This window comes from Monodelphis domestica, chromosome 7 (genome assembly GCF_027887165.1).
Source record: "Monodelphis domestica isolate mMonDom1 chromosome 7, mMonDom1.pri, whole genome shotgun sequence".
NCBI classification, from domain to species: domain Eukaryota; kingdom Metazoa; phylum Chordata; class Mammalia; order Didelphimorphia; family Didelphidae; genus Monodelphis; species Monodelphis domestica.
This window is the reverse complement of record NC_077233.1, coordinates 247,212,726-247,239,853: the sequence shown is the minus strand read 5'-3', so window position 1 is coordinate 247,239,853 and position 27,128 is coordinate 247,212,726. Positions and strand designations below refer to the sequence as shown.

At 35.1% G+C, this 27,128-nt stretch overlaps 1 protein-coding gene across 1 annotated transcript in view; it reads right to left on the bottom strand.

Annotated features, from left to right (window-relative positions):
• Positions 1 to 14,768, bottom strand: part of EQTN (equatorin) — a 35,150-nt gene extending 20,382 nt beyond the window's left edge. The window contains exon 1 of the mRNA XM_007498096.2: positions 14,623 to 14,768. Coding sequence (XP_007498158.2) covers positions 14,623 to 14,692 — 70 coding nt within the window. The 5' untranslated portion in view covers positions 14,693 to 14,768. The remainder of the gene's footprint in view (positions 1 to 14,622) is intronic.
• Between the last annotated feature and the right edge of the window lie 12,360 nt (positions 14,769 to 27,128).

The window sequence follows — 27,128 nt, the reverse complement described above, 5'->3', positions numbered from 1 at the left end:
CTTCCCCTAAGGAGGTCACAGATATAATAAGCAAATAAGTACAAACAAGCTATATGCAGAATCAAAAAGAAATAATTAAAAGAGGGAAGGCACTAGAATTTAAAAAATTGGGAAAGACTTCCTATAGAAGATAAATTTTAGTTGAGACGTTGATTTGAAAATAGTTCAGAAGAGAAATAAAAATTAAGAGAGCAAGTCAAAGAAGCTAAAAGACAAGCATGAGAAGAGAAAACATCGCAGGAATGGGGGAAAGCTAGAGAAAATGCCTGGAGCTGAGAGATGTAAAAATGGAGATTTTTGAACCCCACACACAGTTCAAATCACCACATCCCAAAGTTCACTCTGGATCTTCTGGTGCAGTATGTGGTCGGTGGAGGCATCTTCATGGTGTCTTGTCAAAACAGTTCACTTTCTGGATTTGGAGAGGTAGCAGAGGGTCTTCTTTGTCAAAAAGCAAAGAGGCCATTGTCACTGAATAGAAGTGTGAGAAAGTATGAGAAAACTGGAATGGTAGGTGGCTGGGTTAGGAAGGGCATACCAAATAGAGGATTTTGTCATTCTGGAGGTGATAGGAACTCATTGGAGTTTGATGGACACAATTGGATTTATACCTTAGAAAAATCACTTTAGTTGCTGAATGAAAAGTGGATTGGAATGGGGAGAGACTTGAGGAAGACAGATCTCCCAACAGGCTATTGAAAAGGTTCTTGTGAGAAGTGAAAAAGACCCAAACCAAAGTAATATCAGTATTATAGAAGAGAAAGGGGCATATTTGAGATATTGCAAAGGTGAAATAGACATGTTCTGTCAATAGATTAGATATGAGAGGTGAGAGATAGTGAGAAGTTAAAGATGTCTTCTAGTTCCAAGCCTGACAACTTTGAAGGTTGGCATTGCCCTCATTAGTAATAGAGAAATTCAGAATAGGGGAAGGTTTTGAGTTTTGGACATGTTGAGTTTAATATGTCTATTGGATATCCTGATCAAGGTATCTAAAAGAGTTGGAGATACAAGACTGGAGGTCAGCAAAGAAATAGAGCAGGATTGGCAAATTTGAAAAACACTAGGATTCAGATGGCAATTAAATGCATGAAAGCTGAACAGCTCATCAAGTAATGTAGTATAGAAGGAAAAGAAAAGAAGACCCAGGTGTGATCTGGAGAAAGACTGAAAAAAGAAGATTTAGAAGGAACAGCATGATAGTTAGAAGAACTAGAACACAGTAATGTCCCAAGAAAAGAGAATATCAAAGAGAACTGACTGAATAACAATATTAGAAGCTGAAGAGAAGTTAAGGAGAATGAAAATTAAGAAAAAGTTATTGGATTTTATAATTAAAGATCATTAGTGGTTATTTCCAGGTGTAAAAAGGAATCCTTTATTCCTTTTTTTAATTTAATGGGGGACCTGGAGGTCCTTTTACCATAGAGATGTGTAGGGATTAACCAACTCACAGTGACAGGAAGTAGAAACCATAGAGAGGAAGTGAGATAGAAAAAGGGGAAAAGATGGGAGGAAGCATCAGTTGGTGAGGTCTGGCAGTTGCTGGCAGTTAGGGCTGGAAGTTGTGGGGAAGTTGACTGCTGGGAGTGAGTTAGGTTAATGGTTGGCATTTAGTTGCTGAAATATAAAGGCCGTCCTGAGCTTACTGAGAGTACTTTTGGCTTTAGCCTTTAGAAGAATTTTTTACTTTTAAGTTTTGGGGCTATTAGTTTTTTTTTTCTTTCTTGAACTTTTTGGAAGGTAACTGGTCTTCATTGACAGACCTAATTGGGGTTGGTTTAAACACTGCTTGGGTTGGTTTTGATTGGGTTGGAACTTTATGTGGTGGCTGTTATTATAGCTAGATATAGGTAGTTTAAGTAGTAATTATAGGTAGTTATAGCATAACTAGTATAAACACCAGGAATTTTTCCTTTCTCTACTTCTTTCCTATATTTCTCTCCTTTACTATATTCATTTTATTATAGTCTTTCACTATTTCTACTTTTATTAAACTAAATTGTTCATTGTTAAAAGCTTCTAGGAGTTTTCTTTACTATGGCTTAAAGGGATAATATTTACAACTCTACTATTTTCTCATTAAAACTTAAATTATTAAAAGTTGCTCTCTTATTTTGTCAAAATTCCTATTTTTACCCTTATACAGGTAATGTGAACAACAAGATAGAAGATTAGAGATTTTCTCTGCTTCTCACAACCTCTTAAGCCCCTCCAAAACAGAAATTATACACCAAAGATAAAACAACTTTGGCTGTTTCCATGACCTTAGATACTTTTTATTTTTATTTTTATTTTTTTTATTTTTTTCTTAGATACTTTTTAATCTAAAAGCAGATTAAAAAACAAAACTGAAAAACTGAAAAACTGACACTCATTAACCCCAAACTCATTCAGAACTCTTCTACCTCCTTAGCATACTTGAAGACATACTATTACATTAGCATACTTGAAGACATACTACTGGCTTACCCTGAAACCAATCACCTACCTTAATCTCCCCTTCCTCTTGAATTTTGGAGACCTCAACTCCAGGTTATGGAAATTTGCCCTCTGGACATAGTCCTTTGGGATCAAAAGCTAGTTGGGGAGGGGGACTATAATCCCTAAGTACCAGTGAGGCAAAACTCTGAACTGCTGGTGTAGGAAACTCTGAATCACTATTAGAACTGGAACCAGAGTAGACAATTCTGTAGCACACAGCTCTGAACTGCTAGTACTAGACCAAAGAAGGAGAGGGACAGAACACTATGTATGTGTATTGGGGGTGAGGGGTTCACAGAGTGAGGGAAGCTGTGTAGCATTCTCCTAAACTTGAGGGGGAAAGCACAACATATAGCTGGGGTCAGTTCTGACCACCCAAAAATCAGGCTGGTGAACCATGAATTGACTAGAGTGATAAAAGCTTGAGATGCTTTGGGAGTCTGCTCTTAAGGGAACTACTATCAAAGAGGAAGGATATTTACAACATGAGAGGGTCCATGAAAGTGAGGAAGGGAACAAGAAGATAGAGAGGAATGTGTGTTTTCCCAGGGCCAAATCAAGGGCTAGCAAAGAAAAGAAAGTGGCCTCTTTCTCAAAAAGAAAGCTCTCAGAGAAGTGAGTGAAGGGGAAGCAAGGGAAGGATTCAAAAGGTGGAAAAGAAGTTCTTATTTTGATAGTGGAAGGGTGTTCCACTGATGAATGCTCCCATTGGTGAAGAGAGATGGGAACTTTTTACCAGGTATATCTTGGCAGATTTGGTTTTTGAAAAGTTAGTTTATCCTACATTGGGAGGAGAAAGAGTTGGAAACACCATGGGTAACTAGCACCTGAAGAAGTGAAGGAGAATGATAAAGAGAAGAAATTTTAAAGCAATTGTGGGAGGGAAAAAAACCCCATCATACAGTAAGGATGGTAGGCTACATAATCAGGTATATTAATGATGAAGGGCCTATGATTATTGACATGGTTCTGGGAGTTGTGTAATTTGAATCCATTACCCTAAAAACTACTATTCCCCAGAAAAACTATGATTCCCAGCACCCTACTCACTTCCTGTCATTACTGAATATAAATTGGGTGGAGTTCCTTGTCTAGCTCTTTTTCTTTCCAGTGGTGGCTTTGGTGGAGCATGCATTTTGAGCAAGTAGAAAACTTAGTTATGTGGTTCTATTTTGTCAGATAATAAACTTTGTAAAAATAATACTTGAAGTATTAGATATTAATTTAAATCTTACAGAGTAAGGCACAATGGAAAAGGGAAGTCAACAGTCAGTTCTACAAAATTATGGCAGAAATCATCCAGGAGGAAGAGCCTACAATGGATAGCTTGAATCTTAGAATGCATGAGGACTATAGAGAATACAGAGAGATAAGATAATTAGAGGGGCCATGAATCAGAGAATGAGTGTCTACAGTAGACAGAAGGAGAATGTGGATAATGAAGGGAATAAGAGAAATCCTTTTTTGAATGGGGAGCAGAAAAACATGAAATTTGAAAGATTAATGAATAGGTCTAATTGAAAAAGAGGAGAGGAAAAGGCTATCTACTTGACTTAGATGAAAAGGGAAGAAGAATTAGATAATTAGATAAAATCAGGAGAGAAAAAGGAATTCCCCTAAAGGGAGAGGAACAACAAATTAGAGGAAGGGTTAGGGAGTCAGTGGAAGAAAGCCAGGAAGAACAGGGCTATCTTTTTAAAAGTAACTGAAGGAACATAATATTGTATTTGCATAAGAAGAAAGGGAGAAATCATAATTTGAAAAAAAAACCTTAAGAGACAGATTATAGAAAATAAAAACTAACCAATAACTATAAATGTGAACAGATTAAATAACCAATAATATGAATAAGACCAACAGATTGGATAAGAAAACAAAACCCTGCAATCTGTTTCTTACAATAAACATATTTTTTTAAAAAGATAGACATAAAATTAAGCTAAGACGATAAAAAATGATTGCTATGTAATAAGTAAATCCCAAAAGCAGGAGTTGTAATCATATTATCTGAAAAAGCAAGGACAAACATTCAAAAAATTAAAACAAGGAAACGATATTATGCTGAAAGAAATTAGAGATAAGAAAAATTAGAGATAACATCATTAATAAACTCATACACTAAAAAAAGCCTTAGCATCTAAATTCATAAAGAAAACATCTGAGCTTCAAGAAGGCATAGGAAGTAACACAATAGTGATAGATTAGTAATAGTGATATCCCTGCCTCAGTTTTGGATAAGTCTAACATAAAGATAAACAAGAGGGAAAACATGAAACTAAACCAATTGCTGGGAAGAGAATATATGCATCTTTCTTAGCACCACATGGAACTATTTGAAAAACCGGCCATGTACTAAAGTGCAGAGATAATGCACACTTGTGTAAAAAGGCAGAAATACTTAATGTAGCCTTCATAGAGCATTATGAAGTAAATGAAGAAATGAGTTCAGGAACTGCAAATAAAAGATTGAGATCCAAGTGGAAAGATAACAATGAAATCTCAATTTATAAGTAGGTCAAAGAACAAATTATCTGAACAATTTAACCCTTATCTCAAAGCCCATTGGTATGAAACATTCTCACTGGTGGAGATGAAGGCTCTGCCCTACATGAGTGGTGGGGCAGAGCTGGGGAGCAATAGACAGCTTCAGTTCTCAGAGTCTCCTCTTTGGGGATTAGTCAAGCTGCATGTTTTCTTTGAATGTTTAAGTCAACTTATAGCTTCAAGAGATTAGATAGAAGGAAAAGACTATGACAAAAATGAGAGGAGTGGATAGTCTCTATCAGGCCCCTTTTCCAGATTGCAACATTAGGGACTTCAAAGAGTTTCCCATTGGGTTAGATCTAGGACATTCTATTTTGGTTGAGCTGGGTCACCTCTCTCCCAATGGGAGATTCCTTTCATCCTGCATTGTCTGGCCTATATTCTCCAATGTTTACATTCTCTCAATTCTGTTTGGCTATGATTTGGATGAATGAATTTCTTTCCTATTCTCTACGTATGTTCATTGTGGAACTGGCATTTAGAGAGAAACAGGCCAAACCTTAGAGCTTGGGGTCTCCCTTCAACCCCCCAAATGACAAAGTGATCAGAAGTTGGATGGAATGCAATCACATCCCCTAGCCTATAAATATTTAATGAAGCAGAAGGCTATACTTCTAGCCCAGTATCCCTCCTTTGAAGAGTGCAGAATAGCCTTTGCTTCCCCTTTTTGCTTCCTGCTTCCCCTTCTGGCAGGAATGAAGTCTCCCTTTGGAAGACTTGTGGGAGAAGAGGACAGAGAGGTTTAATCTACCTCCCTTAAAGTCACACAATGACAGCCCTATTCCTACATGTGGATCTCTCTACACATGTGGAGTCCACTATTCCATTTTACTACACGCCTCATCTTTACACAATTAATAACTATGTAAAAGTGATAATGATAAAACAATATAATGAAATTTCTTGGTTGCAGCTAAAGTACTCAAGGGAAGAATCATATCTTTACATACATACATACATCAACAAAGTAGAAAAATAAAAGATCAATGAACTGAATGTGAATTTAAAAAAAATTATAAGGCCAACAAATAAATAAACCTAAGATAAGCACTAAAGAGAAAATATTAAAAATTAGAGGGAAAATCAATGGGAAGCATAAAACTTCTAGAAATGGTAAATAAAACTAAAAGCTAGTTCTTTGAAAAATCTAATAAAAATGAAAAACTTTTAGCTACTTTGATTAAAGACAGCAGAAAACCAAATTAAAAAAACAACAAACGAACAAGGTGAAATCACAGTAAATCAAAATTAAATACAAATATATCAGGATATATTATGAAAGCTATATGCTATATGAAATTGATGGAATACTGTTGTGCTATAAGAAATGACAAGAAAGATGATTTCAGAAAAAATCCAAAAAGACTCACATGAACTAATGCAAAGTGAAATTAGCAGAACCAGAAGATCATGATACAGCAACAGCAATATTTCTTTTTTTTTAAAAGATATTCATTTTCCCAATTACATGTAATAATTTTCAATAAACATTTTGTGAAATTATAATATCCAGATTGTCTCCTTTTCTCCCTTACCTCTCTTCTTCCTGAGATGGTAAGCAATTTGATCTGCATTATACATGTATTATCATGCAAAATGTATTTCTATATTGGTCATTATTGTAAGAGAATACCCATATAAAAACAAAACCCCAAGAAAAAAACAAATAAACTAATGTGAAAAAAAGTATGCTTTGATTTGCATTCCAACTCCATCAGTTCTTTCTCTGGAGGTAAACAGCATTCTTTGCTATAAGACCTTCAGAATTGTGTAAGTCTTTCACATTTGGTCATTGTACAATATTGCTATTACTGTATACAATGTTCTCCTGATTCTGTTTATTTCATTTTGCATCAATTCATATAGGTCTTTCCAGCTTTTTCTGAAGTCATCCTGCTCATCATATCTTATAACACAGTAGTATTCCATCACCATCATATACCACAATTTGTTCAGCTGTTTCCCAATTAATGGATATTCCTTCAGTTTCCAATTCTTTGCCACCAAAAAAAGAGCTATTATAAATATTTTTTTTACAAATAGGTCCTTTCCCCTTGTTTATGATCTCTTTGGGATACAGACCTAGTAGTGGTATTACAGAATCAAATATGTACAAAGTATGTACATACATACAAATACATACAAAGTATGTACAGTTTTATAGTCCTTTGGGCATAGTTCCAAATTTCCTTCCAGAATGGTAGGATTAATTCACAACCCCACCAGCAATGTATGTGTCCCAATTTTGCACACCTCTTTCAACATTTCTCAGTTTCCTTTACTGAGATCTCATCCAATCTGATAGGTATGAGGTGGTAGACAGCAATGTTTCTTGATGGACAATTGTGAATGACCTAGTTATTCTCAGAAATACAGTGATCCAAGAGAATCCCATAGACTCATGCCGGAAAAAAAAACAAACAAACAAAACATCTATCCTCCAATAAAGAACTGATGAAGTTTGAAAGTAGACTGAAACATACTATATTTCATTGTCTTTCTTTTTCTCTTTCTCCCCTTATCTTCCTTCTCCTCCTCCTTGTCCTCCCCTTCGTTCTCCACATCCCCCTCCTCTTCCTCACTTGAGATCTCTTGCACAAAATGACTAGTATGGGGAAAAGTCTGACAAGATTGCAGATGTAAAACCTAAATCAAATTGCTTATTGTTTCAGGGAAGGGGGAAGGGCAGGGAAGTACCTTGAGGATCAAAAGAAAAAAGAGAATTTGGAACTCAAAATTTTTAAAAAGTGAGTGGTAAAAAATATTTTTACATGTAATAAGGGGAAAATAAAACATTATTTTTTAAAAAGAAAGTGATATCCTAACCTTGAGAGCACAACAGAAATAGAATACCTTCAAAAATATAAAATTTCCAAACTATCAGCTGACCAGATAGAGATCATAAACAGCCCAATCTCAGAAAAGGTAATAGAATGAATAAATAAATAAATAAAATAAATAAATGAACCAAGGGAAAAAAATTCCTAGCCCCAATGGATTCACGGAATAATTCTATCAGACTTTTAAAGAATTAATATACATAATTAATAAATTATTCTTAAATTTTGAAAAAAAATGTCCTACAAGAATCCTTTTATGAGACAAATATAATCCTAAATGACTAAAATAAGGAAATATAAAAAATAAGGAAACTATAGACTAATATTATTCATAAACATTAACTCAGAAATTTTTAACAAAATCCTATCAAACAGACTATAGAAATTTATCTAAATTTTCCTTCACGATCAAAGGAGATTTATACCAGGAATGTAAAGATGCTTCAACATTAGGAAAACAATCAACATAATTATTCATATTAAAAACCAAAATAACCCAAACCACATGGTCATCTAAATTTATGAAAAAAAAAACTTTGACAACTATAACTTTTATATTATTAGAAACTCTACAAAGAATAGGCACAGAGGGACCTTCTTGATATTATAAAACTATATCTATCTATAACTAAAAACAAGCATCTTCTAAAATTAGAATATAATCAAACTTTGTCCAATAAATATAGAAATGAAGCAATAATGCCCACTCTCTTCACTATTATTCAATGTTCTGGAAATGCTAGCTATAGCAAGGAGGCAAAAGAAAGAAATTAGAGAACTAAAGATGGGCATAGAGGAGATAAACTATCCTTTTGCCCATGATATGATGGGCAACTTTACTTGGAATCAATAAAGATACTAACCGTAGCAAATTTGCAGACTACAAAATAAATCCTCAAAAATCAAGGGCATTTATATATCAGAATAAAATCCAAGAATCAACAATAGGAAGGGAAATCCCATTCCAAATAACTACAAGATGCTTAAACTATTTGGGTACTGATCTAGTACAAAGATTCAATTACAACGTATTTCTTAAAGAAATCAAGAACAATTTAACTACTTGGAGGAATTTTAGTCCTCCTGTTTAATTGATCATACCAAAAGATTAAAAATGACAATATTAAAAAATTAATTTATATTTTTAATGTTATGCCAATCAAATTACCAAGGGGATTCTTCACCATGATAAATTAATAACAAAATTAATTTGAAAAACAAAAGATCTAGAATCTTGAGGGTTATGATGAAAAAAAAGTAAGAACAAAGGGAAAAAGTACTTCCAGACCTCAAACTCTATTTTTAAGGAGCAGTTATTAATACCATCTGCTTCTTGGTTAAAGAAAAAAGGGAAAGATCAAGTGAACAGACTAGGCAAGGGAGATTCAGAAACAACATAACTCAATAACCCAAGGTTTGAAAATTACCTAGGAAAAAGTCCTTATTTGATAAAAACTGGTTAATATTAAATAGTATACTATAAAAAATGTATAAGAGAAACAAATCATGTACCTCTAACAGGTATGGATAACAGATATATTAATTACTTTTTTTAAACCCTTATTTTCCATTTTAGATCAATGTTGTATATCGGTTTCAAAGCAGAAAAGTAGTTAAGGGCTAGGCAATGGAAGTTAAATAATTTGCCCAAGGTCACACAGGTAGGAAAGGATTTGAACACAAGTCCTCCTGACTCCAGACCTGGCATTCTATCAACTGACCCACCTAGCTGCAGGAGATGTGTTCTTAACTACATACAAAAAAAGAGAGATAATTTTCAAAGATATGTCAGATTACTTGAAACTTAAGAGCTTTGATACAGATAAAATGAACTTGAGATAAGAAGGGAAGTGGTCTTTGTATCAAGTTTCTCTGATAAGGGTTTGGCATACTGAACATAAATAATTTAGTGCTTCAAAAGAACAGCCACAAAGTATTCACAGCCACATGAAAAAGTGTTCCAAATCACTAATAACAAGGGAAATACAAATCACATCAACCTTAAATTTCATTTCTCATACTATAAATTGGTAAAAAATGACCCTAAAAATAACAAGTTAATTTTGGAGGTGCTGTGGAAGGATCAGCACCCTAATTAATAGATTACTGGTGGAAGTGTGAAATGGCATCATTTTGTAAAATAAGCTGGAAATTATACACATAAAAGACTAAAATATCCATAACCTTTGAACCAGAGCTTCCAGTAAGTCTTTGATGAGAAAAAGTTCCTACATATACAAAAATATTTATTGCAGCACTTAACTGTGGTAGGAAAAGAATCAGAAACAAAGTAGATGCCCATTAATTAGGTAATAGCTAAACAACTGTGCTACATGAATGTAATGGAATAGTACTGTGTTGTAAGAAATTTTGTGTGTGGTGAATACATTTTGGATTCCAACTGTGATGGTGGCAAAAATATCAGTACAGTAACATCGTCTCTAGCAATGGCACACTGGATCTTTAGTATGCAGGTGGACTGAATAAGATCAAAGATATTCTTGCCTCAATGGTAATCCCATGTGGGGCCCATCACTTAGATCTATATGCTAGAAATGCTGATGACTCAATGAGAGCTGTGATCCTGAACTGTGGAAGTTGGCTATATGAAGAAATGGATCACAAAAATTCAGTCATCAATGAAAAGTGACATGGATGCAATATGATAATATCATGGCATGCTCCTTGCAAACATTACCCCCATACTTTTTTCTGTGTGCTCTAGATTGGAGACAAGAGAGAAAAAACACCTCTAATAAAATTCCATCAGTGGGATTTTTATTTTGCTGGTCCTAGACTTCTATGTTCTATGTCCATAAAGAAGTCCTTTTCCACTTTTACAAACCCCCATGACTGTTTTAGGAAAGACGAATGATTCTTTTGAGGGACTACTTGACTAAGTTGAGCAAAAAAAGCAAAAACCTTCCACTTTTTTTAAAAATAAAAATCCCTTACCTTCCATCTTAGAATCAATACTAAGGCAGAAGAGTGGTAAGGGGCTAGGCAATGGGGATTAAGTGACTTGTCCAGGGTCACACAGCTGGGAAGTGCCTGAGGTCATATTGGAACCCAGGACCTCCTGTATCTGGCCAGATCTGACTCTCAATCCACTGAGCCACGCAGTTGTCCCCAACCTTCCACTTCTAAATGACTCCATTTGGGGTTTTCTTGGCAAAAACATGGGAGGACTTTGCCATTTCCTTCTCCTGCTCATTTTATAGATGAAGAAACTGAGGCAAATAGAGGTAAGTGACTTTCTCAGGTAGTAAGTGTCTGAAGCTGGATTTGAACTCAGAATTTTCTGATTGAAGACTTGGTGATGGTCTATCCACTGTGCCACTTAACTGCCCCAGAGTAGCATGGAAAATATATATTTGAATTGATATAGAATGAAGTAAACAGAACCAAGGAAATAATATGCCCAGTAACCATAACAATGTCAATGGAAAGAACAACTGCACACCAAAAAATAATTTAAGAGTTTGTGTTTGTCACTTTTGACAAGTGGCAATCAAGTTGATACAATGGCATTTATTGTTAATATTTTAGCAACTCAATAATATCTTTACTATTCAAATAAAATTTTATAGTTCTTAATTAAGAGTTATAAAATTCCACAGGGAATTTTAACAAGTTCTTTGAGAGCAGGAATTAAGTATGTCTTTATTTTCACATTTTCACATCTTTAAACTAGTGTTTGAGGCACAGTAGAAACATAATATTTAATCTGCAATAAAGAAGGAAACAAGCATTTATGAACCACCTGCTGTGTGCCAGGGACTATGTTAAGTACTTTACAAATATCTCATTTGATCTTCCCAACAATGCTGGAGGATATCTCCATGTTACAATTGAGGAAAGGAAGTCAAGAAGAGGTTAAATTAATTGACCAATGTCATACATATAATAAATGGCTGAGGTCAGATCAGAACTCAGGTTTTCCTGAATCCAGTACAGTAATCTATCAACTGTTCCATCTTATCATCTCTTTCAATTATTTGAAATAATTTCATATATTGCTGGTGTAGTATAAAGTGTATTAGATTTGGCATCAAATAGCTTAGCTTAAATTTCTAATGACCTTGGAGAAATCTCTCCACTTCTTTGAATCTAATTTCTTTATTTAAAAATTGAGTTTAATAATACTTTTGGTAATTACCTTAGAGAGATTACAATGATCACATGTAATCACATACTTAAAGTGTCTTTTTAAAACTTTAAAGTGTTATAAACAGTTTTAGTGAAGCGTTAAGCTATTAAATACTTTGGGACACCATGTATAACTCTCAGCTATCATTATTAACTTTTTCTGAAAATGAGGATTAATAATGAAAAATATTTCTTCCATTAATACATTTCTTCTCATAAAAATATTCCCCTCAAAATAACCTAAAGGGAAATAGAGAAGGAGCAAATTGATTTTGTTATTGGCTTCCAAAATCCCTAGATTTTGTTATAAAACAAGGAATTGGAAGCAGAGGTGAAAAGAAAATGCTTTATTCAAGAATGTATTTTGATGAACACCACCATTTAAAATAAAGAAGCAATGTAGTTAAGAGGAATATAATGAAAAGAAAAATTTGATCAGAGGATGAACTAGCATAATCCCAGATTCATTCATCCATCCAACAAATATTTATTATGCACTCACTCTACATCATCATTATGATAGTTGCCTTTAATGCTTGTTGGTAATTATTGCTTTAATGTCAGTAATAACCTTTTCCTTCAGATCTTATTTAAATATTGGTTTTGGACAAAACTGGAATGCAAGTATGGCCAACAAACAGAGATGTCTACATAAATTTTGTTCCCAGAAAAAAGTTAATGACAAAACAAAATTAATTAAAATTTAAAATTTGACTTTGCATCCATTTCATACTTTTATCACATATATGACATAATTCAATTTGTGCATGTTCTGCTACTAAAAAGTCTACTTCCTGAGGACAGTTATGGTGTCTTGGTTAAATTATGTCCTGCCATCTAGTTCAGCACTCTGCATTTGGTAGATGTTCAACAAATGTAAGTTGACTTGAATGTCACTTGTAGGCAACCAACTGATAGACAGGAAGGAATCCTCAACTAAGAGGTGGGAGTCACTGAGGGCCTCTAGTCTTGACTCTGCTATCCATTAGATGACTTTGGGCAATTGACTTCAGCTCTCTGTGGTTCAGTTTTCTCATCTGCAAGAATAAGATGATCTCTAAATTCCTTTCTAATTCTTAACTTCTTTGATTTTCTTATTCTTCAATTTTAAATTTTTATTAAATTTCCATTTTAAGGCTAATTTAATTTTTTTGCCATAGTTCATATTGAGGAAATAAAAGACGTCTAAGATGCTTTACAAAAATGCCCCATGGGAGCCAAAAGGTTGATATTTTTTCCACACATTATTTAATGGCTTAGAAGGCTCAGAATCACCCAATGATACTATTAGCAAGTAAATATAGATGAACCAAAAGGAAATACCTTGTTCAAAGTATTGCCTGTGCAAGTCACTTCTCAAATTAGTGGGAAAATCAAACAACTAAGTTTGTTTAGAGGCCAAGTGAACTCAAAAACCAGTAGCTACTATCGGGTACACAAATAGAGACCTATGCTGGGCACCTACAAAGTAAAAGCACCCACTAATGTGCACTAGATAATACTTTGCAGAAAGCAAATCCTTTGCTATTGTAGTTCATATCATACATGGGGCAAAGCACATGGTTATGGTTAAATACTTGCTGGACATTCTTTGAAATATTTTACGAGAGATGAAAGAGAGGCAAATACATGATTAGACACCCTTTGTGTTCTTTCAAACTCTTCTCAACTTTTCTTTTTTCTACTTTCTCCTCTTTCCTACGCTCTTTGTTCCTCTTCTCGAGTCGCCTTCCTGTCCCTAGGAAGCTCAAGTATATGATAAAAGACAAGGGAGCAATAGTTAAAACAAGGACACCCACAGGCCAGGCTATTAGGGGATGGGTCTATTGGGTCACTAGCTTGTTTCTCCTGGGGAGGCAGAATAACATAGTGGAAAAGACTTTGGACTTGGGTTTGAATTCTAGGAACTCACTTGCCTATCAAGCCTTTTCATTTGTTTAATTTACTGGCGGATCTCATGCTCCATCATCTATTACATTTGATAAAGGCTGTGTTTATATGATCAACTATAGGCTTTTCTAGAACAATTATGGCAGATATTTATGGCCCCTATTATGAACTGCACCCACCCATGGGTAAGAAGAGGATGGCAGTTATTTTTCAGTCTTACTTCAATATATCATCATGTAAGAAGGATCTTTCTATGTTAGTTCTGTCATCTAACATGCAAATAATATGACAGTCTGGACTCAAAAGAGTAGTTCCCATAGGTTCTTACCACCTTCTATGTTTAAGAAATCTACTTATCTCATCAACTTGGTGAAGTAAAATGCTTATCACTGAAAAATAAAAAATAAAAAAGCCAAACTTTCCCCTGTACTCCAGCAAATGAATTAAAAGTAGAAACTCACTCAAATTATAGGACAAAGATTTGGAGCTGGAAATGTATTGACTGGCTATTTAGTCCATCTCCTTAATTTTATGACGAGGCCAGGGAGATCAAGAAATTGAGCCAAAATCACAGAGCAGCAGAGAGGGATTTGAACCAAGGTCTTCCCACTTCAAGGACAGTTCCCCTGTACTCTTATGCCTCAGAAAAGAGAGGTGGTGGCTTATCTTTATTCTCTACTATTACCATAGAAGGTAGACCTGAATTGTCGCTCACCTATTAAAGTGCTGAAATTTTTGTTAATCCCTGAAAGTCCAAATAAAAAAATGATCAGAAAGAACTTCATAGGGAAAATTAGGACTTATCTGGTCATTCTCTCAGATCTGCCTGGAGCTTCTGTTGTATTTCTCAGAGCATCCCATTACCCAACCAGAACATTGTGACCTCACCACTTGGTGGAAGTTAGAATGTGGAGTGAAATAAGACCATTTTACAACAGTACTTTTTTTTTAATATCACAGAATTATGTATGGAATATAACAGTTGAATCAATAAGAACACATTTGAATGACAAATTTGCTTGAGTCCTTTAATAATAAAAAAATCAGAATATTTACTTTTCCATTTTCAAATATTTCTAATTCTGCATAATCTTTGAAACAATGACAATTGAAATAATTGTCCTTTTAAAAATAATGAGAAATGATAGGGTTATGTTTAGTAAGATTTCACTCATGGACATGACCCCCCTTTTTCTTTAGGAAAAAAAAGTGTTGAATAAATTCATTGGAATTTTTAAGTTACTTAGTCTTTTTCTGTTATTATTACTCAATCATGTCCAGCTCTTCATGACCCCATCTGAGATTTTCTTGGCAAAGAAAATGGAGTGGTTTGGCGTTTCCTTCTCTAGCTCATTTTATTTATTTATTTATTTATTTTTACATTTGAATTAATTTATTTAGTCAATTTAGAACATTATTCCTTGGTTACAATAATCACATTATTTCCCTCCTTGCTCTCCACCCACTCTTCCCACAACCAACACACAATTTCATTGGGTATTACATGTGTCCTTGATAAGAATCTATTTCCATGCTATTGTTTACACTAGGATATTCATTTAGAACAACCATATCCCAACCATATCCCTTCAACCCATGTATTCAAGCAGTTGTTTTTCTTAGGTGTTTTCTAGATCATTTTATAGTTGAGGAAACTGAGGCTAACAGGGTTAAGTGGCTCATCCAGAATCACATAGCTAGTAAGTATCCAGGGTCTTTCTGAGTCTGTGACTCAGAAAAATGAGTTCTTGATTGCAGATCCATTACTCTAACCATTGGACAATCTAGCTGCCCTACTTTATCATATACCACCTATAATAAGAGAACCATCTCATAATAGGAAAATAAGATTCTCCAATAAAATCCATCATTTACTTTGTGTGTAATACAAAGATGAAATTAGAAAATGTCAGATTTAAGGTATAAGGAAATTCAGTTTTGAGGTTCTAAATGTCATATTAGTTGTCACTAAGAGACCATCTTCCCTAGTACCATTTTTTTTACTGTAAACCTTAAAATTTCACAGACTTATGAATGTTAAAAATTTTACTCCACATTGAGGAATCCTCCAATTCCCTACTTGAAATAATTCCCTACCAGATAGTGAGAACTCTACTTGAATGTGAAAACTCCTTGCTATGGGAGTATCCCTACTCCATCCCTACTTAAGACTGCTTTAGGACAGAAAACTCCTTGCTAAACAATGAAAGTACTTGAAAACCATACTTATAAAGGAAAGGAGTTCTTTGAGCCATGCCTGTTTTTGGAATTGATACAATGGGATGATAGGTGCCTATAAAGGTGGGGCAACTTGTAAACTACTTAGACCTAAAAGGTGAAAACTTACTCAGAGGTTTTCTCTTAATGAAATTAGTCGACACAGCAGCATTTTTTTTTCTGACTTACTAAAGAGATTAATCTACTCAGCTGTGAATTCAAAATGGGCTGTCTTTTGGAAAACATCTACAGTGATTGGTAGATGGAAGAACTTAGGGGAGGTGACATAGGAGATTTTTCCCTTAAAAATAAGAGCTCAGAGAAGAGCTGGAGGTCATTCTGAAACATCAGATTGAAGAGAGGTCATTCTGAAACATTCAGATTGAGGAGGCCTCTTTCTGAAACATTCAGATTGAGGAAGGACTGATTCTGAAACATTCAGATGGAGGAGGGAGCTGGTGAAAGCAGCTGAGATGATGCTGGCCTGGTGTCACTAGAGTCCTTGCTTAGGCAGACCTTGTGGTGAGAAGTAAAAGACTAACTGACTGATCTCTCTCTCTTAAGACTCAGGTCTAGGCCATGTTGGCTTAAGGCCCTTCATACTTATTTCCTTTTTCTCTCTTTCTCTCTTTTCTTTAATTCCACATTTGTATTAATTAAAATCTCTATAAAACCCAGTTGACTTGGGTACTTGAATAATTGGGAATATTTCCCTGGCGACCACCTTATATTTGATTTAAAAACCAAGACACTGTAGTGAAACATATTTTCTGTGGTCAAATTTACTCACCCTCTCTTATATCTATCACAATTTATATCTTCCACCATTTTAACTCACTACAGTTTATGGGATTCACTATTTTAAATCTCACATTACTAATGTAGTGCCTTATATCAGGCAACATTTATGACCTATCAGGATATCTTTATTAGAAGAAACAATGAATTTCAAGGGTTTAAATGATTATTCTTTTCCAACGATTTGTTGTTCAGTTGTGTCTGACTCTTTGAGATCCTGTCAGCCATACTGTCTATGGGGTTTTCTTGGTAAAGATAATGGAGTGGTTTGTCATTTCCTTCACCAGTGGTTTACATGATTTACATAGCTTATAAGTGTCTGAAGCCATATTTGAACTCAGGTCTTCCTGACTCCAGGTCCAGTATTCTATCCTTTAAGCTATCTAGATGCCACTCAGCTCTCCAATGATAACTTTATCTAATTCACTGTAATTCTAAATGTAGAGTACAAATAGATTGACAGAGTACACATTTTAAAATTACTTTATTTTTATTAATGCAATTCATTTTTCTTTTACATTCATTTCCAAAAATCCGTCTCTCCCTCCCTTACTCAGTAAGCCATTTTTTGATACAAGGATTAAAAATGAAAAGAGGGGGGGAAAGTACAGCAAAACCAATCAATAGCTAAGTGGTATCTGCCAGTGTGTCCACTATTCCATACCAATAGCCCTCCTACCTCCACAATGAAGGGAGATATCATAGGATCCTTGATATAGAGCTAGAAAGGCCCTTGGTGCCCGTCTAGTCCATTTCCATTTTGCAGATGAGGTCCAGGGAGGATGAATGACTTCCACAATGTCATCTTGTTAGAGTGGAATTTGAATCTAAGACTGCTGACTAGAGCCAGTACTTTTTCTTAAAACCCTCCTCTTCTGTCTTAGAATTGATACTAAGTTTCAGCAGAAAAAATGATGAGAGTTGTCTGTTGGGGTTAACTGACCTGTCCAAGGTCACACAACTAGGAAGTGTCAAAGGCCAGCTTTGAACCCAAGATTTCCTATCTCCAGACCTGGTTCTCTATCCACTTTGCCACCTAGCTGTCCCAGAGCAATACTCTTTTTAACTGCATAGAAAAGATCCCTGCATTTATTTTTCATGACACTGACAAATGTTATTTTATCTGATGTCTCATCTAAGCATCTCTATAACTTAAAATATTTAACAGAAAAGGTTTCATTACTCAATGCAGAAGATGGTTTATAATTCCTCCAGCACAATTATTATTTGACTTATCAGATTTAGGACAAGAAGAAATCTTAAAGATATAGAATGCAACCTCTTAATTTTCTAAGTGGTAAGACCGAGATGCAGAAAGTAGGAGTGAATGACCTGTCTAAGTTATATATAGGTATTAAGTTTAAAAATTTAGGACTAAAGCCCAAGTCTGTTTCTATATTCATCTATAATGCACTGTTCTAGGTACCAGGGAAGATACAGAAATGAACAAAGCAGCCCAATTTAAACTCTAGTAAGAGTGTGAAGAAGGGCAACTAGGTGGTGCCAGACCTGAAGTCAGGAAGAATCTTCTTCATGAACTCATGTCAAGTCTCAAACATTTAGTAGCTGAAAGACTTTGGGCAAGTCATATAAGCCTATCTTAGTTCCTCATCTATAAAATGAACTAGAGAAGGAAATGACAAACCACTGTTGTATCTTTACCAAGAAAACCCCAGATGAGGTCACAAAGAGTCAGATATTGCTGAAGTGACCAAACAACAAAAAAAGAATGTAGAGATTTAGGCACAAATTACCCTAAAAAATAATTAATTGTGTTATTAACTGAGATATCGGTGAGCTCATTATGGGCTGTAGATGCTGGAAAAGAAAGTTCTTGTAAGCCAAATCCAAATGATTCAACATCAGAAGCTGCTGTGACTTTATCTGTGGAAATGGCATTAAAGAAGAGGCATTAACATCTACTTTGCCCATGTACCCGAAGTATCATGGGAACTCTCTGATTTACAGTTGAAACCTTCCATATGTGTTTTCCACATTAGACTGTGAGCTGCTTGAAAGCGGAACATCTTATTTTTCTATTTTTATCTTCCGTGCTTTGTACATAATAAATATGTAATAAATGATTTATCCATGCATTTGTAAAGTCAGCCTTAATGAAGAAGGTGACATTGATGTTGGATCATGAAGCATGCAAAGAATTCCCCCTTTATGAGGTGGTGTGAGCAAAGTTAAAGAAATAGGAAACTTTACTAAAAAATCAAGGAATGGTTCTTAGTTACATTTGGTTAGAATGATAGAAAGTATATGAAAGAGAACAGAGTGACACACACAGAAAGATAATAAGCTAGTTTGTTGCAGCTATGATCACTGGGCAAAGGAATTGAGTACATACTTGTCAGGCAGTGGGGCTCTATTAAAATCTTTTTGAGTAGAGGAATAGTGACGACGAAATCACCACACTAGAAAAATTAACTTTGGCTTTTGATTATAATAATAATATACGATCCCCCCTAAATGATCCAGAAATTATTTAAATGGGCATCAGATGGAAAAAGTATCAAGAACACCAAACAGAAATACTAGTAAGCTCTTTCATTTAATCTTTTCATTTACAGTTATATGAGAAGATGGCTAGAAACCTGTGGGCAGCCAGAGAGGATTGTAGAGGTGAAGATGGAAACCGATATGAGCTCTTCTGATGAATGGGACCCAAAGCTAGTAGAAGGAAGAGAGAGAGAGAGACAAATTGGGTCATATAACTTCAGGAAACTTATCTGGAAAATTATTATATGTAATTGGTAAAATAAAATACCTTTACAAAAATTATTATATTATATTGCAAGTACATATGCTATCTACAGAGAAAGAACTGTTGGAATTTTAGATTGTGTTTTGGTCATAATGATATATGTATATTGTTATATGTTCATGTTACATATTATATATGAATAATATATAATATATTATAATATAAGTATATTTCCAGCAATGTTAAAAAGAAGTAATCACAATTTGATACTGATTTTAAAAATAGAAAGAAATTATATAGTGTAACAAATTAGGTACACAAGATCCAGAAACAATCAAGCATAGTAGCACATATTTGATAAAATCCAAGGCTACCAACTACCAGACTATTTGACAAAAACTACTGGCAAAGCTGGCAGAAATTAGGTTTAGATCAACATCTCACATTATCTACAACTCCAATAGGTTACAAATGAATAAATAAATGAGACATAAAAGGTCATAACACTAACAAATTAAAAGAGAAGAAAAAGAAATATCTGTCACAACTATGGTTAGGAGAGTTCTTGACCAAATAAGGGATAGAGATAATCACAGGAGATAACATTTTGATTAGGTAAAATTAAAAAGTTTTTATACAAATAAAACCAATCTAGTGTAATGACTGAAATTCTCAAGACAATATTTCTTAATTTTAAATTAATTTATTAATCAACCTCTCTAGACAATCGACACTCTCTTCATAATCAGAACAGGTACCAATGAGAGTAAGTGCAGTCAAAGAGAAGGGAAAAAGAGAAGAGCCAAAGAGCCTGGGAACCTCTTGCTCAGCCTATCATATACCCCCCTTTGACTTCTTCACCATTCATCCCTCCCTCCTCTAGAAATCTCAAGTTATCTCTGGTAAATAGCCACTGAGGAGGTAGACTTGGAGGACCTAACTCTTCCCTCATTGGTTCATCATAGGACCAGCACATCCCTTCCTTCTCTCCACATGGCTGGATCAGTCCAACATAGCTGCAGAGTACTTTGGCTTCTAATAGCTCCAGTCAAGTGGCAGTTCAGTCTTGCCCTTAATTCTTTTATCTTTAAAAAAATCATAACAAAAGGGAGATTCCAATCTAGTTTCATAGACTGGGAGAGAAACTTTTTCAGTCTCAAATGGGGGGAAAGGGGAAGGGGAGGGGAAAAATTATTTCATAATTCAATATCACAATTAGATATCTTTTCTCCACACTAGTTAGAATGGAAAATGAAATAATTAACTGGGAAAATATTTTTTCTCTGACAAAGGTCTGATATCAAAGACATATAGTGAATTGGTACATAAGAAGGAAAACCTTTGCCCAATAGATAAATGGTCAAAGGATATAGATGGGGTATTTTTTTAGCAACCATATTAAAAATGTTTCAATAATAAGAGAAATGCACATTAAAACAAATATCAGTTTCCATCTAACACTCATAAGATTTGCAATGGTGATGAAAAAGAAAAGGATAAGTTTTAGAAGAGATACAGGAGGATATGTACACAAATGCACTATTAATGGAACTGTCAATTGGTGCGTCCATCTGGAAATCAATAATCAAAAATAAATTAGAATGGAGATAGTAATAGCTAACACATATATTGTACTTGTTGTGTGCCGAGCACTGTGCTAAGCCTTTACAATTATTAGGTCATTTGATGCTCACAACCCTGGGAGATAGGTGCTATTATTGCCCCCCCCCCATTTTATAGATGAGGAAACTGAGGCAAATAGAAGTGAAATGTCCTGCCTGTAGTTCTACAGCTAGTAAATAATTGAGACCATATTTGAGTGTAGGTCTTCCTGACTCTGGGACTAAGCCAGTAGCTACTTAATTAAAAGGGCAATCTACCATGAATATTCAACACTGTGGAATATGGCAGAAGATGGAGAGGAGGGCAAGACCAAAAGCCAGGTGATGGATTCATGAGTGAAGGAAGGAGAATGTCCTCCTGTCTAGTAGACTATGACAATAAGGATAAAGAGATGTTTGAGGAGTTGTTTGAAGTTACATTCAAACACTTGAAGGTTGTTGACTTAAATAGGATAGTAGTCTAACAACAGCAGTGACAGCAAGGATAGAGGAACTGAATACCCAATACCGAAGAGTATTGCCCTGGATGTCTCTCTGAGGATGGCCAGGTCTCACTTATTGCTTGTGCTAAAAGTTGAGAAAGCTTTCCAGGAAGTAGGGATTCCAAGTCATCATTCCTTTAAGACTCATAAGGGCTGTGTTCACCACACTTGCATAATTCATTAAAGGAATCCTTGAACTGTTTACCAATATCACATGATAACTCATCAACTCTGACCAATTTCAGAGCTGAGTTTCATTGTGGCCTTGAAATAGGTTTTCCTCATGTTTTTCCTGCTTTTTTGTTCAATTCAGCTCATTGCATCCTTTAAGTATTACACTACTATATCCTATTAAGTATTATGGTTTGGGATTTACTTGTACCTGTGCCTATCAGACACTCCCATCTTTTTCTTCTTTTGAAATCATTCCCTGAATTGATTGTATTTGTTTTATTGACATCTTTTGTTTTTAAACCAGTCATTCCTACAAATTATCAATCTAATCCTACACCCTCATTGCAAGAGAAAAATTGTTCAACAAAAGCAAGTAACACCATGGCCATATCTAAGTGCCATCAGCCTCCAGCTCTCTTCTCAAAAGGGGAATGTGTTTCATTTTCTGTTTTCTGAGGCTGAGCTTGGCTTTGAAGAGTACCACGAAAATGAATTTCCAACAGCACATTTTTTATTTCTGCCTGCTACTTTTCACACAATATCAGCCCATTAATCTCCTCACTTCCTGCCATCACTGTCATCTATGCTGGGCTCTGACAAGTTTAAGAATGTAAGGAAATTCCAAAGGGCATCATATAAAGGACTATTGGGGAGAAAGGGGAAGATGGGTAGAACTGGCCTGGGAAAGGATGGAAATGAGTAAGATAAGAGCACGACCACAGGAAGAGATAGCAGAGAAAAAAATATTTTTTGCCTATACTCCCAAAGGATATAGTGTTTAGAGATCCAGTTAGAAAGGGTTTGTGAGAGAGATAGACAGACGGACAGAGAGAGAGAGTGAGAGCGAGAGTGAGAGAGAGACAGACAGAGACAGAGACAGAGACAGAGAAAGAAAGGCCAAAACAGCAGAAGAAAGAATTTGGCTGGGTTTTTTGATAAAGAGTTATAAGTCTTTTTCAGATTGAAAAATAGAAGGATGATATGATAGCATGTGACTCAGTAGTCTGACATTCTGGACTAGTTAGTGAGTTTTTCTTAGGGCGAGACACACACACGTGTGTGTGTGTATGTGTGTGTGTGTATATATATATATATACACACCTTTTGGTAAGAATTTATAACTAATACTCTTTCACAGATAACTTTGAAAAGTGCTATTTTTGAGTTTGGTTTTAAAAAGATTTTTTTTACAAATTGCTGAATCTTAGGAGAAGAGTAATTTTTTTATCATTATTTTATTTGGTCATTTCCAAACATTATTCATCGGAAACAAAGATCATTTGCTTTTCTTCCCTCCCCCCCCCCCCCCCGCCCCCATAGCCGATGCACGATTCCACTGGGTTTCACATGTGTTCTTGATTCAAACCCATTTCCCTGTTGTTGGTATTTGCATTAGAGTGTTCATTTGGAGTCTCTCCTCAGTCATATCCCCTCCACCCCTGAAGTCAAGCAGTTGCTTTTCATCGGTGTTTTTACTCCCACAGTTTGTCCTCTGCTTGTGGATAGTGTTTTTAAGATCCCTGCAGATTGTTCAGGGACACTGCATTGCCACTAATGGAGAAGTCCATCACCTTTGTACCACAGTGTGTCAGTCTCTGTGTACATTGTCATCCTGGTTCTGCTCCTCTCCCTTTGGTTGTTCCAGATCCCATGGAATTCCTCCACTTTATTATTCCTTTTAGCACAATAGTATTCCATCACCAACATATACCACAATCTGTTCAGCCATTCCCCAATTGATGGGCAGCCCCTCATTTTCCAATTTTTGGCCACCACAAAGAGCGCAGCTATGAATATTCTTGTACAAGTCTTTTTTCTTATTATCTCTTTGGGGTACAAACCCAGCAGTGCTATGGCTGGATCAAAGGGCAGACAGTCTTTTATCGCCCTTTGGGCATAGCTCCAAATTGTCCTCCAGAATGGTTGGATCAATTCACAACTCCACCAGCAATGAATTAGTGTCCCTACTTTGCCTCATCCCCTCCAGCATTCATTACTTTCCTTTGCTGTTATGTTAGCCAATCTGCTAGGTGTGAGGTGATACCTCAGAGTTGTTTTGATTTGCATCTCTCTGATTAAAAGAGATGTAGAACACTTTTTTCATGTGCTTATTAATAGTTTTGATTACTTTGACTGAAAACTGCCTATTCGTGTCCCTTGCCCATTTATCAATTGGAGAATGGCTTGATTTTTTGTACAATTGATTTAGCTCTTTGTAAATTTGAGTAATTAAACCTTTGTCAGAGGTTTTTATGAAGATTGTTTCCCAGTTTGTTGCTTCCCTTCTGATTTTAGTTACATTGGTTTTATTTGTACAAAAACTTTTTAATTTGATGTAGTCAAAATTATTTATTTTACATTTTGTGACTCTTTCTAAGTCTTGCTTGGTTTTAAAATCTTTCCCTTCCCAAAGGTCTAACAGGTATACTATTCTGTGTTCGCCTAATTTACTTATAGTTTCCTTCTTTATGTTCAAGTCATTCACTCATTCTGAATTTATCTTGGTGTAGGGTGTGAGGTGTTGATGCAAACCTCATCTCTCCCACACTGTCTTCCAATTTTCCCAGCAGTTTTTATCAAATAGTGGGTTTTTGTCCCAAAAGCTGGGGTCTTTGGGTTTCTCATAAACTGTCTTGCGGAGATCATTTACGCCAAGTCTATTCCACTGATCCTCCTTTCTGTCTCTTAGCCAGTACCAAATTGTTTTGATAACCACTGCTTTATAGTAGAGTTTGAGATCTGGGACTGCAAGTCCTCCTTCCTTTGCATTTTTTTTTCATGATTTCCCTGGATATCCTTGATCTTTTGTTCTTCCAAATGAACTTATTTATGGTTTTTTCTAATTCAGTAAAGAAATTTTGGTAGTTCATTGAGTATGGCACTAAATAAGTAAATTAATTTAGAAGAGGAATTTTTTAACAGATTAAAAATGTGGCCAATTTCATAGATGTGGTTCCTCCCAGGACTCATATTAGCAGGCCCCTTAAGGGAGTACCACAAGTAACTTTGTTCTTAGAAAATAGTTTGGGAAAAATAAGAATGAATGAGGGCCCTCTGGTGGCTCTAAAGATAAGATGCAATTTGTCTGTAATGTAGGAAAGGACTTGGCTTTGGTAAAAGCATTTCTAAAGCTCTAAATAGGTTTGTATATAATTTTTATAGAATTCCAAATTGAACAATATTTTAATTGCATTATGGAGAAATTTTTACTTAGAACTCTACAATGAATTCTCTACAATGAAAAAAGCTTTTGTAACATGAAAGACTGAAATTCAAATTCAATAACTTCTATTTGGAGAACATTATTATATAGGTTTGATGAAGAGTTCTTCACCTGATCTGTAAGCTCATTTTAGAAATTATTTAATAAAATAAAAAAGTAACAAAACTTTAATACAATAAAAATAAGCTTTTTAATAAAATAAAAATAAAATAGTTTAATAACTATTTCATTATCATTGGTTCTTATGTATCCTATATATTTTACTTTTTGCATTTAAAAATTAATTACTGGAAGAAGTCCATAGTGTATTGTTGTTTTGGGTTTTTTTAGTTACACTGCTAAAGTGACCAATGATAACATAAACATAAAAACAGCTATTTTATATATTATAAAGCACAACTTATGGAGTTAATTATCATTTATAGTTTTTGTATGGTGAAATCTAGCAATTGATTACATATTTCATATACTTGTCTTCTCTTCCAAGTGTCCTTGCAGCATTTATTAAATGTTTAATAAGGTTTGTATTATTCTCTCACACTCCCTTTGTTTCTCCCTCTCTGTCTTCCTCTCTGTTTCTGTCTCTGTCTGTGTGTCTCTTTTCCCCTCTACCTCCTTACCTTGGAAGTTTTTTGGAAATAAGGCCTCTCTGTCCTATTTCTTTGGTAACCCCAGTAATCTTATCATCTGCAGAGTAAGTACTTAATATACATTAATTAAGTTAATATACTAATTAATGCACATTAACTTGACCCCTTTTCCTTGTTAAATGAATATTTTGAATTTCATATATCAGGCTTCTGACAGTGAAGCACATATCCCAGAAAAATAAGTATTTTCTATTACAAAAGTTAATACAATTCAGAGGCAATAGGCTAAAGGGAAAGGGAAAAAGAGACACAGAGACAGAGAGGAAGTGAGAGAGGGGGCCATTAAATGTTTGAATTTAAGTCCTTCTTTCTTCAGGTCCAGTACTCTATCCCCTCTGCCATCTGGCTACTTCAATGGTGGAACATAAGTGTGAGTCCTGTATAACATAAACTAATTTTTAAAATACTTTTTATTAAATTTTATTTGAAAATTTTTATTTAATTTAGAATATTTTTCCATGGTTACATGATTGATGTTCATTCCCTCCCCTCCTTCCATCCCCCTTCCGTAGCCAACGAGCAATTCCACTGGGTTTTAAATGTTTCATTGATCAAAACCTATTTCCATTTTATTAATATTTCCACTAGAGTGATCATTTAGTCTACATCTCCAAGCATATCCCCATTGACCCATGAGCTCGAGCAGTTGTTTTTCTTCTGTGTTTTTACTCCCACAGTTCTTCCTCTGGATGTGGATAGTGTTCTTTCTCATAAGTCCCTCAGAATTGTCCTGGGTCATTGCATTGAAGCTCATAGAAAAGTCTATTACATTCAATTGTGCCACAGTGTATCAGTCTCTGTATATAATGGTCTCCTGATTCCGCTCCTTTTACTTTGCATCAATTCCTGGGGGTCGTTCCAGTTCACATGGAATTCCTCCAGTTTATTATTCCTTTTAGCACAATAATAGTCCATCACCAACAGACACCATAATTTGTTCAGTCATTCCCCAATTGGAGGGCACCTCCCTGTTTTCCTTTTTTTTTTTTGCCACCACAAAGAGCACGGCTATAATTATTTTTGTACACGTCTTTTTCCTTACTATCTCTATGGGGTATAAACCCAACAGGTGTAACCTGTCTTTTAAAACCCTTTGGGCACAGTTCCAAAATGCCATCTAAAATGGTTGGATCAATTCACAATTCCACCAGCAATGCATTAATAACCCAATTTTGCCACATCCCCTCCAGCATTCATTACTTTCCTTTGCTGTCATTTTAGCCAATCTGCTAGGTGTGAGGTGGTACCTCAGAGTTGTTTTGATTTGCATCTCTCTGATTATAAGAGATTTAGAACATTTTTTCATGTGCTTATTGATAGTTTCGATTTTTTTCATCTGAAAATT